Raw genomic sequence first — 14,737 nt, 5'->3', positions numbered from 1 at the left:
GTGTAGCAGGGATGTTTTCAAAACAACTGTAAGGATCTAGAAATTATATCAAGCCTAAGCTACGTTATTTCCTTTTCCTAAGACCACGTTTTTTGCTTGTGTAAAACACCTTAAGTGACTTCTTTTAGATTTTTGATAATTTTGTTGATAAAATTTAAATTACAGGCGCATTTGCATAGAATTCTGATAAAAAATAGAAACTATCAATATTGTAATTTTGCGATTATATTGGAGTGGCCTCGATTGTTTATTATAGTTTAGTTTTTAGGAACTTGTGTAAAGAGTGGAAGAAATTATCGGCCGAATGTTCGACATCTTTATCTTTTATATGTTTGTGAACGGAGCATAATGTTCGAAATATGTTACTAAAGTAAACTAAATCATTCGGCCTATTCACGAATTCCATCGGTTTAGAAAATTGTCTACGATTTCCGAAATAACAATCACAAAATCCGGTCGTTGTGACTTTCTTTCATGTACAGAACACTGCCGAAAAAATCAGAACAATATTCAAAGCTAGAGGCGAACTCATTACTCTAAAGTTTTTACCTCATAGACCGGAATTACCATTGCTGTGTGATCTATGAAATTTAAAAGTGCCAGAAGATATTTTCCACTCTCTCGGAATCTGTCCAATATACATAAGAGACTTCCGATATTTCCTGATTTTCGATATTTTTACTGATTGCAGCAGATACTTGTTCAGTATTTGCTTTCTCTTACAAAAAGGTCATGTGACTGTCAAATATTATAAATCATCTCAGCCGATTTGGCCCCAGGTCTAAATGCATAGTCCGAAAAGTTGAATCTTTCTAAGTATTCCATATCAATTCAACTCAAATGTACATGGAATTAAGTATGCAGTTTGTTCACATAGAACATCCTTTTATTCCGCCAGTTTAGTTTTGAGTTGATTATTATAGCAATATTATGATTATGATAGCAACAAATCATATTCGGCATATTGCTTTTTACAGAAAAATAAGATCGCTTTAAATTCGATTTTTTAAGGTATTCAACATAAGATTTGCGATACTTATTAAGTATTTCTTGTCGTTAAATTGAGTACATACACACTAAAAAGAATGTTTGCTTTAAAACAAAAATAATAGTCTTGTTGTCTGCAATTCTACAATAATTTATTCAATTTTCTAACTATACAATCTTTGATATTCTTATTAAAGAATCTCATTTGGATCCAAACTATTATACAAAGCATACAACTTTTTACTTAAAACATCTCCGATACGTCTCTCAGATGCCAGAGGAACAGCTCCACGACTGATTTTTAAATTCGCTAAAGAAGTCTGGCCATCTGGGTTATCGAATTCCTAAATAATTTAGATAGTTAATTATTTTACCATAGAATCAATAGTTAACAATATATTACCTCCAACAATTTTTTAGGACAAGGATATTTATTCTGAATTGATTGAGCTACATCTAAAGTGACTAGAGGAAGTCTATTTAGATGCTGTTGCCAAAGTCTACTCAAGCCATTGGTGCCTTCAACCCGAACACAGTCTTTATTGTCATTCAATAGATATTGGCTTGAACTAGCAGCAACAGAGGATTTCTGTTTTCTAAAATGATTATTTATCAATTGTTAGTTTGCAGTTTTTTTTAAAGATTAATCATTAACCTGTATGGAATCTCTGCAACTGCTTTTGTAAAACGTCCTAAAAGCTCAGCTAAACCTTGTGAATTATTCACAAATAGAACACTACATTCGTACAGAATTTGTAATTCTACAAATGCTGTTTCCCTTTCAAGTGTGTTCCTACACTTTGGCAAGACACCCACTACGACAAGGGAAAGTTTCATATCAGGAAAAGTAGTTTTTACATTTGTGATGCGTTCATGAATACTTTTATCTTCTATTAATTCATGGAATTCTTTGCCACTGAATATTCGAAGAAATTGTGGTTCCAGTTCATACTTTTCATTGAGGTTGTACTGCACAATGATGCCTATTAACCAAAAGTTTGGTTTATAAATCAAGTTTGCTTACCAAGTCATTATCTTCCATAGAATTGAAGATTTGTTGGCCAACATTTCGCTCCCAAAAAATTGTTCGGTTGCACTTCTGTTTGCGGAGTACATGCGATATTTGTAAATCGGTTAGTTGGCTCAACAACGAGAGACCAACTTCTGGTTGAAGGACATCTTCTCCTATAACAGCTCGGATATACTAGAAATTATGATTTTAGAATTAAATAGGTATAACTTTAGGGGAAGGATGAATTTGAAATAGAACCTTTAGACACTCGCCTGGTTTTATTCGTTTTTGTTGTTCTCGAATAAGTTTGGCCTTTAATTTATCAGAATTATTAATTTGTTTCTTGGACATTGTGAATACGGAGTTGTGGATTAAAATTAAAATAAAACCTTCAGCTTAAACATTCTTTGAATACAACAAAATTCAAAACAATAAACAAACAATTTTCAAAAACAAGTAATGTCAAGTTTTAACAAAAAGAGTACATTTTAGTAGCGTTTTCCTTTGTAAAATGGATCGCATTTCGATGCGGATCTGTTTCAAATCTCGATTTTTCTATCGTTCTCCATTGAAAGCTGAGATAGGCCTCCAATGATAAGAATACATTTTCCAGTCGAGATAAATATGAATTTCCAATTATGATTGCGTGAAAGGATGAGAATTAATATCATAATTATCATAGGAAAAGTATTTTACTATCCTGAAAATACATTTGAAAAGTTGAAAAATATTTAAAAAAATATAAAAAAGTATACTGACTGCAATCGGAGTATACTCTTTATGAAAGAAGGAAAATGTTTTTCATTATCCGAGCAGAACCTTACACGCGTAACGTAAGACAAATCCTATTTTTGTATGCCACTGTAGCTTACGTTACGTTTAAGATTTACCTACAGTTACACCCAAAATTTATCATACAACAAAAGAATATTTCTTTTCACTTTTTCAAAATAAAATAAAAATTTGTAATTTTTCTTATAAGTTAATTTAATATTATTTTGACTGTTTTATTAGAATTAAGGTAGAATTTAGCGTACTTAGTCCAGGATTTGAGCTCAGAACTAGTTTGAAATAAAAATTTTGTTTCCTGTATGTACATCGCGCTAAATTTCAACTGACATTTATTTTCTCCGAGCGCTAAATGTGAAAGAAATAAAAAAATGCACGGTTGGAAACGAAATTGAGATTTTTAAGATAGAGTTGTGCACTACTTTTCAACTAATTTTACCAGAATAAATGTTACATTGATTGTGTGACTGGCTTTTATATTAAGTTTTCAATGTTTAAATCCATGGAGAGGAATATTTGGAAACTCATAAGACCTGTGTTTTATTTTTCATTAATTTTCAAAATAACGCGTCTCCGTCTACCCGTGTGGACGTTGGCCGCAGGATACTGAAGTGACAATCACCATAGAAAAATCCTAGTCGAATTTAGCCATGCGATATATTGTGCGGCTAAAATTTTACTTGAATCGAAAAGAGTTGTAACCGGTTTCTATATTGATCTTGATCGCTTTATTTTTTAATCATGAAACTAGATTTCAGCTGATTTTTTTTCTCCATTTTTCTTGACTTATTTTTCGTCCGCTAATGTATAACATAATGTGTGAAATTTTTAAATACATTTTATTCGGCTACATTTTTCAGATGATTTTGTATAGCAGCTAAAATTTATTTTGAACTGCGTAAGTATGCTAGGCTTAAAATCTCAAAAATTGTAAAAAAAGATTAATCCGGGAAGATGAAACTAGCTATTTGCCTAAAAAACATTTAAATACAAGGCGGAAAAGACTTCGAGCTTTCAGATCGTTAATATATTTTGCTGTTTTTTAAATGTACATGGAATTTTATATTAAATAGTACCGTGGTCCAATTGTCGAATAAATGGTTAGTGCTATCGGACTATGACACCAGAGGTTTGGGTTTGAATCCTAGCTCCCACCACTTTTAAACAGGGGTACTGCCTTTGGGAGGAAATGACAAAGCTTCCATGCAGGGGCGTACGTTGAGTTGTTGGGGCCACGGGGCAAGACTTAATTTTTGGGGCCACTTTAATATAGAAAATAAGAACAAATAAAAAAGTACGTATATACGCCAACTTATTTTTTTTTGGGGTCCCTGATGTACCAACCATTTGTTGGTCGCTAAAATTATGTAAGTAATATTTTTTGGCCCCCCAAGATAATATGTAATTTTTCTTTCAAAAAACCAGTTTATTTTTTGGGAGGTAATATTTTTTTCTTTAGATGAAATATTATGTGGCTGGCTACCAATTATCTTTTTGCATCGATACTTTTATAACAAGTTGCCTTCTCTGCATTGTCTCCTTACGGGGTCCTGGCGTGTTGTGGGCCCCGGGGCACCGCCCCACTTGCCCCTGCTTCCATGGTATATAAAAAAAAGGTGTAAAAAAAAGGTGTAAAATTGCTAAATTTTGTTTCCTACGACTACAACTACAATCTACAACAGACAAATTTTGTACCATTGTATTTTATTTTTGCAATAGGGTTAGGGTATAGCAAAAGTGTAAAACAATTGTAGTCTGTATATTTGGTTGTTTTATTTCAAGAAAATGTTACACTTTTGCACTTTTACAACGAATCGTGAATACCCTTAATGTATTTTTGATGTTATGCTTCAAAATTGTAAATGTTTTGTTAGGATGTGAACCTACTAAGTAAATTTCTGTTGGTGAGTAGACTTCAATCGCGTTTTTTTTTTTCAACAGTGGAAACTTATTTTTATTCCTTTTAAGTGAAATAATTCTTTATAAGAAAGATAAAACATTTTTAATTCTGTACACATAATTTTGGGAGTGACTGTAGTGAGAATGTTATCTATTTAATCGAGTGCAAACAAAGTCTTATTTGTTTATAAAGTATTTCTTTTACTTGTAAAATGTAAAATATTTTAACAAGAATGTTTATAAAACTTAGAAGGTAAGTGAATAGTTTTTTGGTGATTGTTAGTTAGCTATTAAAATTTCTAACGCTGCCACAACATCGCCTCTCTGTTCCCTCAAAACTTTTTCTGCTTGTTGTTTCGATATTAACATTTCATTCATCTAAAAAGAGAAAAGAAAATATTTTATTTGTACTTTTCAAAGAAATTCATAAAAATATGTTTTTACTCACAATAAGTTCGATGTCCTCCTTTTTCACTTGAACCTTTTGCAGTTCTCGTTCTTTTGCTAATTTTTCTTCATCTTCTTTGATGCGTTTATCACCGAATTGTTCAACAGCCTAAACAAAAATTAAATACTCATTTTTTGGAACTCAAAGTATACTCCAGTTCTATTGAAGGTTATGGACGGATGACTGAAAAAGGATCACTTACGCTGGAGATATCTGCAGCTGAGATTTCTTTTTCTTCGGCATAGTCTGTTACACGCTCCAGATCAGCTGCACCACCGTCGTGACGGGTTGCTTTCTTTTGTTTTTTGTCTTGAACATCATCGGTTCCATTAATTTCGGTGTTTTCGGTCATTTTTGCAAAAAATGTTTGTAGGGATCAAATAAATTAGGCAAACAACGAGGTGTAGAAAAAAATAGGATTTTTAAAGAGTTGTCAAAAGTGACACTTCAACTTGAAGTTGGGTGCATTTTGGTTATATGGCTTTGTTTGATTACATTTTCTATTTAAAAACTTTAAGGAAGGAACACACTGGAAAGGTATGCGGTAGCGGTACGGTTAGCGGTGCAAACTTGAATGAAAAAAAATCTATGGACGGCAGCGGTACGGGAAATTGTATTAAAAAATCCAAACTGGAACATCAAAGTTCAGCTGTGGAACTTTTTTCATACAATTACACATACCGCTACCACATACCTTTCCAGTGTGACCAAGCCTTTACAAACACACGCGACGTTTTTGCAGCGAGTCGTTTGTGTGTTTGACGCGTTGAACTGTGAAAAAAGAAAGCGAAGTTTTTTTGTATGATATTTGAAAAGAATTAAAAACCAATAAAACTGCATTTAAAACTATGTGATACGTGAAAGCAAAAACTACGAAAACAGCTAATAATTTCAAAAACCAAAATAAAATATAAAAAAATTTTTTAACGGGAAATTTTGAATGTAATCTTTTAAAGAAACTATTTTCCAACCAGAATCAACAAACATTTTAAAAATAGATGATTTAACTCGAGAGAAAAAAAATTTTATGTATGAGTTAAAAATTTCCCATACTTTGTATGGGGAAAGTATGACCTTAGAGGCACGGGTTAATGACCCCAAAAAATTTGTTTTTGCTAAATTCCCCGTATTTAGGCCCTAAACTTTCGATCTGGGGGGTGTCACCCCCGAAAACATCACTTTGGGAAATAACGGACACCCTAATGTACAGGTGTGTGGATTTTTTCATACTAGTACTATTTCTGTACCGTTACCCATACCGCTTCCGCATATCTTTCCGGTGTGTACCCAAAATTATCCGGTTAATAAAATGTGTTTCAAGCTTATATTAGCAAAACCGAACAGATCTGAAATATGATATTCAAATTTGACAGCTGCTGTCAAAAACTTAAAAATCGTAGAAAAAACAAAAATTACAAAAATTTTCCACCAAAAACCAAAAGTTTGTTTTTGTTTGTTAAATTAAATTCATTTACAGAAAATGGCAACAACTTCAAAAGTTGCTAAAAAGAAATACACACAAAATGATTTGCGACGTTTAATGCAGGAACAAAAATCCAAATCTCAGCAACGAGTGGTTGAACAAAAAATTGACTCGCCTCTAGCAAAATATCCTTTTTAAAACCAAATTTCTATTTTAATTATTCTTATTATTTATTATTTTTATTTGATTTTCTTTAAACGATTTCAAACGTATTTTCCTTAACCAATTTCCTTTACGTACAATGATCAAGGTCAACTTACCTGCATACTTTGCAAAAGTGTCGTTCGCTCGGAATCCGTATGGAAAGTTCACATCAACACAAAAGCCCACAAGGCAAATGTCGAGATTGCCAAACAGCTCAAGGAACAACTACAAAAATCCTCCTCCTCTAATCAAAATCAACTAAAACGATCTAATCAGATAAAAGATGAAAGTATTTCGAAAGAAAAGAAAATCAAACTAGCAAATGAAAAACTACGTGAACCAATTCACGGGAAAGCTGGAATTCCTAGTGATTTCTTTGACAATGGAAAGACAAATCCGACTGTGTCAATATTGGCAAAGGGATCTATTGAAAGTAGCACAACTAAAACAGAAGTCGAAGTCAAAGATGAAGTTCTGCCTGAAGGATTCTTTGACGATCCAATAAAAGATGCTAAAATCCGAAATCTAGAATACAAAGATCCTCAAGATGAGGAATGGGATAGGTTTCAGCGGGAAATTAAAGAAGCAGCAACTCTTTCGAATGAAATTATTGCTGGTGAGCAAGAAGAAGCAACTGTTGAGAGACAAATCAAAGAGATTGATGAACAGATTGAAAGATGGTCGAAGGTGTTGGATTTGGAAAAGAAGAAAGAATATGTTTCGAGTAAGCTTAAAGAAAGACCAGTGGCAATGGTAGTTGATAGTTCGGAGGAGGAGAGTGAGGCTGATGATGATGAGAACTTTGATGAGTTTCCAGATTGGAGGGCAAAGAAGTTCCATCGGTAGTTTTTGTTATTATTTTAGCTATTTTTGTACCCATTTTTAAAATAATAATAAATGTGAATCCTACTACAAAAAAAGTTATCTTATAATTTATATCTGTTGTTTGATGAATAATATTCCTTGTAAAATAGGTTGTCCGTATTTTGATTTAAGTATGTATTTCATACAAGTATTATCAATTCTAGGAAGAAATCGGCTAACATGGTAGTCGAAAATTGATTATCAAAATCGACGATTTATGTAGCCAAAAAGTTGTTTTTTGACGATCAACTATGGCGTTAGCCGATTTCACCTTTTTCTTAAGGGTGACAATCGAATTTTTCACCTACAAAAAATTTAGAAAAAGATTTTTTTAACATTCAAGAATCGCTCTTTTCCTGTCAAAAAATTTAGAAAAAGATTTTTTTAACATTCAAGGATCGCTCTTTTCCTGACTTATTTATAAGAAAAAATTTAAAAAAAAATAGTTTCAAAACGTTTCAATGGGTAATAAAATTGGTTCACCCTTGTCTTAAGCCCGTATGATACTTCTTTTTTTGCTTATTTTAAATAATTTGTTTTCTTGAAATTTGGTACAGATGATTTTTCGTAATTTCCAAGGTTGTTTTTAATTTTTGTTCTTAATCTCGCTTAGAACGTGTATCTTCCATTCAAATTTTTTAACCTAGTGCAATTTTCTCGAAAACGATTTTAATTTTCTAACCAATGATAATTCGTTTTCCCGTCGATTTTGAGGCTTTTTTGCCGTTTCATTTTCTTTGTTTCTTAAAAAATTGCTTACTTGGTTCTGCGATATTTCTATTTTTTGCTTTTATCGAACAACTTGATTTTTATTGTTTCTTCTGAGCTAATGCACTTGGAATGTAGCGTTTCCCTCAAAACATGGTTAAAAAAAACCGCCCACGGATCTATGTAATTTTGCGCCCAAACTTACATTAAACTGAAGTTTATAACCGTTTTCTCAGTATCCATGCCTCCGCCCTATCCCTTCCATGGTCCTTGGAGGAAGGACTTTACTGCTTTAATGCCTATTTATCCAGAGAAATTCTTTGGTATCTGCACTCATGTCAAATTTGCGAAGCGATAATGGATCCCAATAAATTCACTGGTTATTTAAAAATTATGCCTGTTTATCTTGATATTCGTTTAATTCACAAACCCATTTTCGACCCCTGCGTTTAAATAAGAAGAAAGGTATCACTGTCAGCTCGCTCATTAGCATGAGCCAGTAGCTGAATGGAATTTTGCGAATACCCAACGCTTTAAGCGTTTTAATTTATTTTACTTTTGTTTTGATGAGTGGACGTGATCGTTATCGTCCAATAGAGGATTAGATGGCTGTCCCAGCTTTTAGCAGTTTAGAGAAGTTTTATTTTTATATCCTCAGTACTCACTGCCTTATTATCCTACGTATGATGGAATTTTCGAATGTTGCCGTTATTTGACCTAGAACTCACAGGTAGCCCTCTCACTAACCAGTATTCAATGCTATTATATACAAATTATGTTGAACTTTACGTTCGATTGAGCTGTGAAGGTGGGTTTAACAATATACTAGTTTTCCAATAAGGTCTTTTATTTAAATAAATAGATTTAATATTAATCGATTAAAAAATAAGATTTATTCTCAAGTTATCCATTTACTTCAGTAAAAAAAAAAACAATATCAACATTTATAAAACAATTACAATATAAAATCATTTCTTATTTTTTACATTACTAAATGTAAATAGTTTGTTGAATTTTTTATTATTAGCCTTATTTTTGCCACCCTGTAATAAATTAAAAACAAAAAATAAATTAATAACAAATTCTTCAACATTCAATCATTTTAAACTTACCTTTCCATGAAACTTGGGTTTCAATTCAGTTCCCTTTGCTTTCTGTGCGCCTCCTTGGAACTTCTTAAAGTCTACTTTTTTATAATCAAATGCCACAGGTTTTTCCGAAGATTGTGCAACCTTATTTCCTTTGAAACGTTTCCTATTCTTTCTATTATTGCCATTGTTACTATGTTTTTGTCCTGAATGTGGTGTTGTTTGATTCGATGATGTGGATGACGGTTCTTCATCTTCTTCTTCAACTTCCTGCTGATTACTCGTGTTTGAAACTTCAGGAGCTTTTCTTTTCAATTCCATAAATTTCAAATGATCACCATCAGAGGCAGGAGTTTCTTTTTTAATGCGTTTACCCTGTGCCGATTGATTGTTATTAGGGTTTGAGCTTTCTGGATTTTTTCGTTTGAGAGATTCCCTAAGAGGAACACTATACAAGTTATCAGCTTCGTTCTTTACTATCGCCTCAGTTTTTTGGGGCTGAAAATTAATTTTTTTTAAACATTTTATACAAAAAAAAATATATATTTTCAAACCATTACCATTTCACTCTTTATTGGACAGAGTTGTTTTTTAGCATTTTCAGCCTCAATCCTTGCCAGTTCCTCTTTCTTTTCGATCTCAACCAATGGCAGCACTGCAACATATCGAGCATATGGACTGATAAACTGCATTTGTTGCAACTTTTTCAATTTTTCTTTAACTTCGTCATCCTAAAGTGTTTAAAATTAGATTAATTTAAGTTTTGAAAGTTTTAGCTTCAAAATAACTTACTTCAGAGTTCTCCGGAGTGTCAAACACACTCAATGCTGGCTTGCATAGTTTACCGCTTTCAGTCGATTTATCAGCTTGGTTTTCAGAAGACTTCAATAAAGTTGGAAGATCGTCTCGGAATTCTTCCAAGTGGGACAAGTCATGAGGGCAGTATAATTTACTGTTGTAATCTTTAACATTTGAAACGATTGTGCGATGAACATTATCTCTCTCAAGAATTGGCTAAAAGGAAAAAGAAACAAATACAAAAACAACTCAATCTCCAAATAAAAATGTATACATACCTTTACTAAAGGCTGTTCACGAGCCTTATGAATTATCTGATGCAAAGCATGTAAGTTCTGACGTACCAAAGGTGGTATGGGATTACAACAAGCGAGAATACCTTGCATTTCCCTTGGCAAACTCTCAGATATTTGCATCATCATGTGGTTTGGCAATACATAGCCATAACTTTCATCTTCCTGTCGAGCAATGACGTCACGCCAGAGGAAAATCTCTTTCAAAGCAAACAGCTGCCTATTGTCAAATAATTTTTTTGACTTCTGGAAGATATCCATATGAGAGTCGTCATTTATTTTTGGTTTTTTATAACGTTTCTTGCATATTTCTGCACTGCGTTGGTAGATCAAACGAAGAATATTGGTCTGATTGTTTGCCAGGTCTAGAAGATCATTTGTTAGCCGTTCGTAGATGTAAATTAAGTTGTGGGTATCCTGACGAGCGTAGGTTATTAACTCTTCGGGCAATGGGCGAATACGCCAGTCTGCAAGTTGAAAAGTCTTATCGGCTTCAATTTCACAATAATGCTTCAGCAGATAAGCCAGTGAAAGGCGTGCAAAATTTAGACTCTTAGCAGCTTGATGAGTGTCAAACATGTTGACGAGATAAAGTGAAAGATCTCGCTGCAGCCATTCAACATCTGAGTCAGCACCATGTAAGATCTTTACAACTTTTGGATTTGTGAAAACTTCATTAAGTATATGCAACTCATCTCGCAACTCTAGAGCATCCAATATGTAGTCCTTCTCGCGTGTGGATATTTGCATTAGACATGTTATCCCTTGGAATGTTCGGTAGGAATGATGTTCAACATCAATGGCAATTTCCTTGAACTTCCTCAAATCCTCGAGCGTTGATTTTAATTTGTCAATGGTGTCCACATAAACAAGTTCGGTCTTTTCAAGTGGCAATGGAGCCACTGGGTTTTTCTTCTTTAATTGTGTGGGTAGAGGCTCGAATTTCATTAATTCAAATTCATATGGATGAAGATAACTTTCAATGTTTCCAGCTTCATCGTATTCAGGGAGGACTGCTAGGGGCTTAAGAGAGTTGGGTTTGTCTTTGATGTTTGGTATAAATGGTGTTTTGGCGCTATTGTCCACTATCATTTTAAACTTGATCTGAGGCCGAGCTATGTTTTTCGCGGTAATCAATCTGAAAGAAGAATATCGGCATGTTAATAGAATGTAAAAATGTTTCAAGAAAAAAAAATTAAGTGTCAAGGACATATTGAATTATATTTTCATTTTCAATACAAAATAATATGCTCTGGCTTTTGTTTTTTAAAGGTTATACATATATTCATATTCAAGATTAGGATCTTCAGGCTCAGGGAAAATGACAGAGCATCAGGATTTTGCATTTAAAATGCACTTTAAGGTTATAATATGGGAAAAATCTATGTTTATAAAATATGTGAAATGTAAAAAGGCATTTTATCCATTTGTGAGTTACGTCTTACGTCACAGAGAAAAAACTTCTGCACAATGCATTTATGACTTAACTCTGCTGGAGTTTTGCCTTTTAATTTGAAGAGGTAGCTTTGAGCTCTATTTTTGAAATGGGTGTTTGAATATGTAAAGAGCTGCGTTCCTTTGGAAATATTTATCTACTGCTTAGTACTTAAAGCTGCTTTGAACTACTTTTTCAGTATAGCAAAACAAGTTCGGTCTTTATCTACTGCTTAGTACTTAAAGCTGCTTTGAACTACTTTTTCAGTATAGCAAAAGTAGTTTAAAGTAGTTTTAAGTACTAAGCAGTAGATAAATATTTCCAAAGGAACGCAGCTAAGATTGAGATGAGAAGTGCATAATTAATTTGTATTAAAAGGTGAATTAAGTGATTGAGTTTTATTAATTTTTTCAAAAGATGAGAAAGATTTGACCAATATTTTTGCAAAAATTTTACTTATTTTATCAGGGGTAGTGTTGTTTTGTACCTAATAGAGTGCATTGGTGTGAGGTGGCAGATTTCTTGCCAGATTTTAAAGATGTGGGATTTTTTGAGGACGTAATTTGACTCTGAAATTTTTAATCCCCTACGAAATTTAGCGTTTGATTTTTTTTTAATTTGAGAATGTTTAGGTAAGCATATTTTTTCAAAAGTTTCCATACTCTGTTATTTTATTTTCTGAATTCCAGGAAGATACGTTACGATTTCGAGGTTTGACGAATTATGAAGAACTAAAAGGTTGGCTGCAAATCGAACTGCCTTGGTAAGTCAAGCTGTCGCTACACCAAAACAACAAATCCGTAATAAATGCATACTAGCGCAACTATATTAAATTAGGATAAATGCTAAAGAGATGCATTCGCCAAAGTTCATGCTCAAGGATATAATTTCTTCTTGCGCAACTATATTAAATTAGGATAAATGCTAAAGAGATTCGTTGGTCAAAGTTCATGCTCAAGGATATAAATTCTTCAATCCTCTTGTAGGTTTCATAAAAAAGATTTCATCTGGAAAAAATTGAATTTCACTTTTCAATTATTGTGAGTTGCGATCGATTAGTTTTCACATTTTAAAAATTTTTATATTTCGAAATTTTTTTTCAGAGGTTATATCTTATGTCGTTTTCTATTGACTTTTCAGATTTTTGTGTAAGATTCTCAGAATTTCCAGTGCAAATAGAATATGAAATCTAGTTTTGTAATTGTGTGCGAAATCTGTGCGTATAAAAAAAATAAAACAACAACAAATGTTCAGACAAATGTCAAACAGAGGAGTGTGTGTGAAAGTGCGTGTGTTTGTATGCGTGAATCTTGATAAAAATCCAGAATCAGATTCTTGAATCTCAGATTCATTTTTTTGTCATTTTTTTGAATCTCAAGACGCAAATAGATCATGAAATCTGAGATTTTTCCACTATTTCCCCTCTTCACCCCCCCTTTCAGCTGTCAAATTCACAAATCTCATTCTGAGATTCGTCAATAGAAAACGACATTAGAGGATATAATATTATATCCTCTAAGGGTTATATAGACAAAAAAAAAAATGGCGTAAAATTTTCCACTCAGCTAAAACCCGTAAAAGCTTTTTAAATTCCGAGCCAACACAAATAATATTTCGCGGGGAGCAATGATATCCTCAAGGTCGAGATCTTAATTAGAAAATAAGAAGAAAATAACAGTTGGATAAATTGATCAGTAATCATGAGACTTTTATGACTAACTTGTGGAGTTATTTTCATTAAGCCCTGATTTTTTAATAATCAGTTAGACTATCAGAAGAATAAATGTCAATGTAAAAAAAAGTTTTATTCCTAGGAAAAAGCTCTAACTGAGGTTTTTCTGACTATTAAAAAATTGGCTCTTAATTTAATAAGATAATTATTTAAATAGGGTTAAAATTAAAAAAGGATTTGAAGTGTTGTTTTATTTACCTGGCTCTTATCGGACCTGGTTCATTTCTATTTTTTGTATTCCAACTTCCAGCTCCTTTGCCAACTGAATCTGAATCCAAACGGGATTCAATGACAACTGTTTGTGGATTCTTTTTAATGCCCGCCAGTTCATCCAAATTGGAGTTGATTCTTTCCAACATGGCATCATTGCATTCGAGTAGCATTTCAAATTGTTCATCTTGTTGACGCCTACAATTTATTAAAATCAAATTGAAAAACATGTTAAAACATATTATTTCGTTACTTACCTTTGTATGTTTCCTTTAATATTTTGGAATTTTAAAACTTTCGATATGACACTCATAATGCGATATGATTGTGAGTCGACAATTTTTCCAAATGTGGGATAAGCACAATACAAATCTCTTGAGGCACCCGATGGAAAGGCATTGATGGTTTTGGTTGCATTTATTATTTTACCTAATCCCGTCTGTAATTATTTTTATAAAATTGTTTGATATATGTAAAAGATTTGTGATATAAGACAAACCTTTGCAAATTCTTCGATTGTTTGATCACCAATTTTATGTTGAGTTTTGGGTTTCTTGGGTGTTGTTCCAGATGTTTCTGGTGGGGCTTGCTTATTTTTCTGTTTATTCATTTTTATTGTTTTTAATATATTTATTGAATTAATTTAATATTAAACTAATTAAAAATAATTATAAGAAAATTTTTGTTGCCCGTATGAGCAACCCAACCAGTGTCAATTTTGAGGTTATGTTGAACAAAACAAATCAAAAAAAAGCATGAAGAAAAAAGTATTACCATGTAAAAAGGAGAAATTATCATAGGCACATTAAGCTTGACACAAAATGAAATTCTGTTTTGTATATATAAA

The 14,737-nt window shown here is 32.6% G+C and overlaps 4 protein-coding genes across 4 annotated transcripts; 1 reads left to right on the top strand and 3 right to left on the bottom strand.

Moving 5' to 3' along the window:
- Positions 1-1,108: 1,108 nt before the first annotated feature.
- Positions 1,109-2,745, bottom strand: LOC129913804 (crossover junction endonuclease EME1). The gene is made up of 6 exons (XM_055992668.1): positions 2,485-2,745; positions 2,258-2,404; positions 2,012-2,191; positions 1,643-1,956; positions 1,391-1,583; positions 1,109-1,331 (listed from the first exon to the last, which is right to left on the bottom strand). The coding sequence occupies exons 2-6, from the start codon at positions 2,348-2,350 to the stop codon at positions 1,179-1,181; spliced, it is 933 nt and encodes a 310-aa protein (XP_055848643.1). The 5' UTR covers positions 2,351-2,404; positions 2,485-2,745; the 3' UTR covers positions 1,109-1,178.
- A 2,119-nt stretch (positions 2,746-4,864) lies between these two features.
- LOC129914821 (huntingtin-interacting protein K) lies at positions 4,865-5,572 on the bottom strand. Its single transcript, XM_055994235.1, has 3 exons — positions 5,338-5,572; positions 5,136-5,243; positions 4,865-5,065 (listed from the first exon to the last, which is right to left on the bottom strand). Exons 1-3 carry the CDS (start codon positions 5,485-5,487, stop codon positions 4,967-4,969), a joined length of 357 nt encoding a protein of 118 aa, XP_055850210.1. The 5' UTR covers positions 5,488-5,572; the 3' UTR covers positions 4,865-4,966.
- A 930-nt stretch (positions 5,573-6,502) lies between these two features.
- Positions 6,503-7,676, top strand: LOC129914393 (zinc finger protein 830). The gene is made up of 2 exons (XM_055993611.1): positions 6,503-6,743; positions 6,855-7,676. The coding sequence occupies exons 1-2, from the start codon at positions 6,616-6,618 to the stop codon at positions 7,606-7,608; spliced, it is 882 nt and encodes a 293-aa protein (XP_055849586.1). The 5' UTR covers positions 6,503-6,615; the 3' UTR covers positions 7,609-7,676.
- A 1,528-nt stretch (positions 7,677-9,204) lies between these two features.
- Positions 9,205-14,623, bottom strand: LOC129915470 (exosome component 10). The gene is made up of 8 exons (XM_055995021.1): positions 14,390-14,623; positions 14,148-14,329; positions 13,879-14,088; positions 10,499-11,651; positions 10,215-10,436; positions 9,983-10,153; positions 9,447-9,920; positions 9,205-9,377 (listed from the first exon to the last, which is right to left on the bottom strand). The coding sequence occupies exons 1-8, from the start codon at positions 14,498-14,500 to the stop codon at positions 9,303-9,305; spliced, it is 2,598 nt and encodes an 865-aa protein (XP_055850996.1). The 5' UTR covers positions 14,501-14,623; the 3' UTR covers positions 9,205-9,302.
- Between the last annotated feature and the right edge of the window lie 114 nt (positions 14,624-14,737).

Source organism: Episyrphus balteatus, chromosome 3 (assembly GCF_945859705.1).
Source record: "Episyrphus balteatus chromosome 3, idEpiBalt1.1, whole genome shotgun sequence".
Taxonomy (NCBI): domain Eukaryota; kingdom Metazoa; phylum Arthropoda; class Insecta; order Diptera; family Syrphidae; genus Episyrphus; species Episyrphus balteatus.
Note: the sequence above shows the minus strand (reverse complement) of the source record. Positions and strands in the feature narration are given on the sequence as shown.

Coding starts and splice junctions, on each gene's coding strand:
- LOC129913804 (XM_055992668.1), bottom strand. CDS start 2,350: ATGTCCAAGAAACAAATTAATAATTCTGATAAATTAAAGGCCAAACTT. Junction 2,192..2,257: donor AACCAGGCGAGTGTCTAAAG/GTTCTATTTCAA, acceptor CATAATTTCTAG/TATATCCGAGCTGTTATAGG. Junction 1,957..2,011: donor CTATGGAAGATAATGACTTG/GTAAGCAAACTT, acceptor ATCATTGTGCAG/TACAACCTCAATGAAAAGTA.
- LOC129914821 (XM_055994235.1), bottom strand. CDS start 5,487: ATGACCGAAAACACCGAAATTAATGGAACCGATGATGTTCAAGACAAA. Junction 5,244..5,337: donor CAGCTGCAGATATCTCCAGC/GTAAGTGATCCT, acceptor ATTTTTGTTTAG/GCTGTTGAACAATTCGGTGA. Junction 5,066..5,135: donor AGGAGGACATCGAACTTATT/GTGAGTAAAAAC, acceptor TTCTCTTTTTAG/ATGAATGAAATGTTAATATC.
- LOC129914393 (XM_055993611.1), top strand. CDS start 6,616: ATGGCAACAACTTCAAAAGTTGCTAAAAAGAAATACACACAAAATGAT. Junction 6,744..6,854: donor ATTGACTCGCCTCTAGCAAA/ATATCCTTTTTA, acceptor AATTTCCTTTAC/GTACAATGATCAAGGTCAAC.
- LOC129915470 (XM_055995021.1), bottom strand. CDS start 14,500: ATGAATAAACAGAAAAATAAGCAAGCCCCACCAGAAACATCTGGAACA. Junction 14,089..14,147: donor ATTAAAGGAAACATACAAAG/GTAAGTAACGAA, acceptor AATAAATTGTAG/GCGTCAACAAGATGAACAAT. Junction 10,154..10,214: donor ACACTCCGGAGAACTCTGAA/GTAAGTTATTTT, acceptor TAAACACTTTAG/GATGACGAAGTTAAAGAAAA.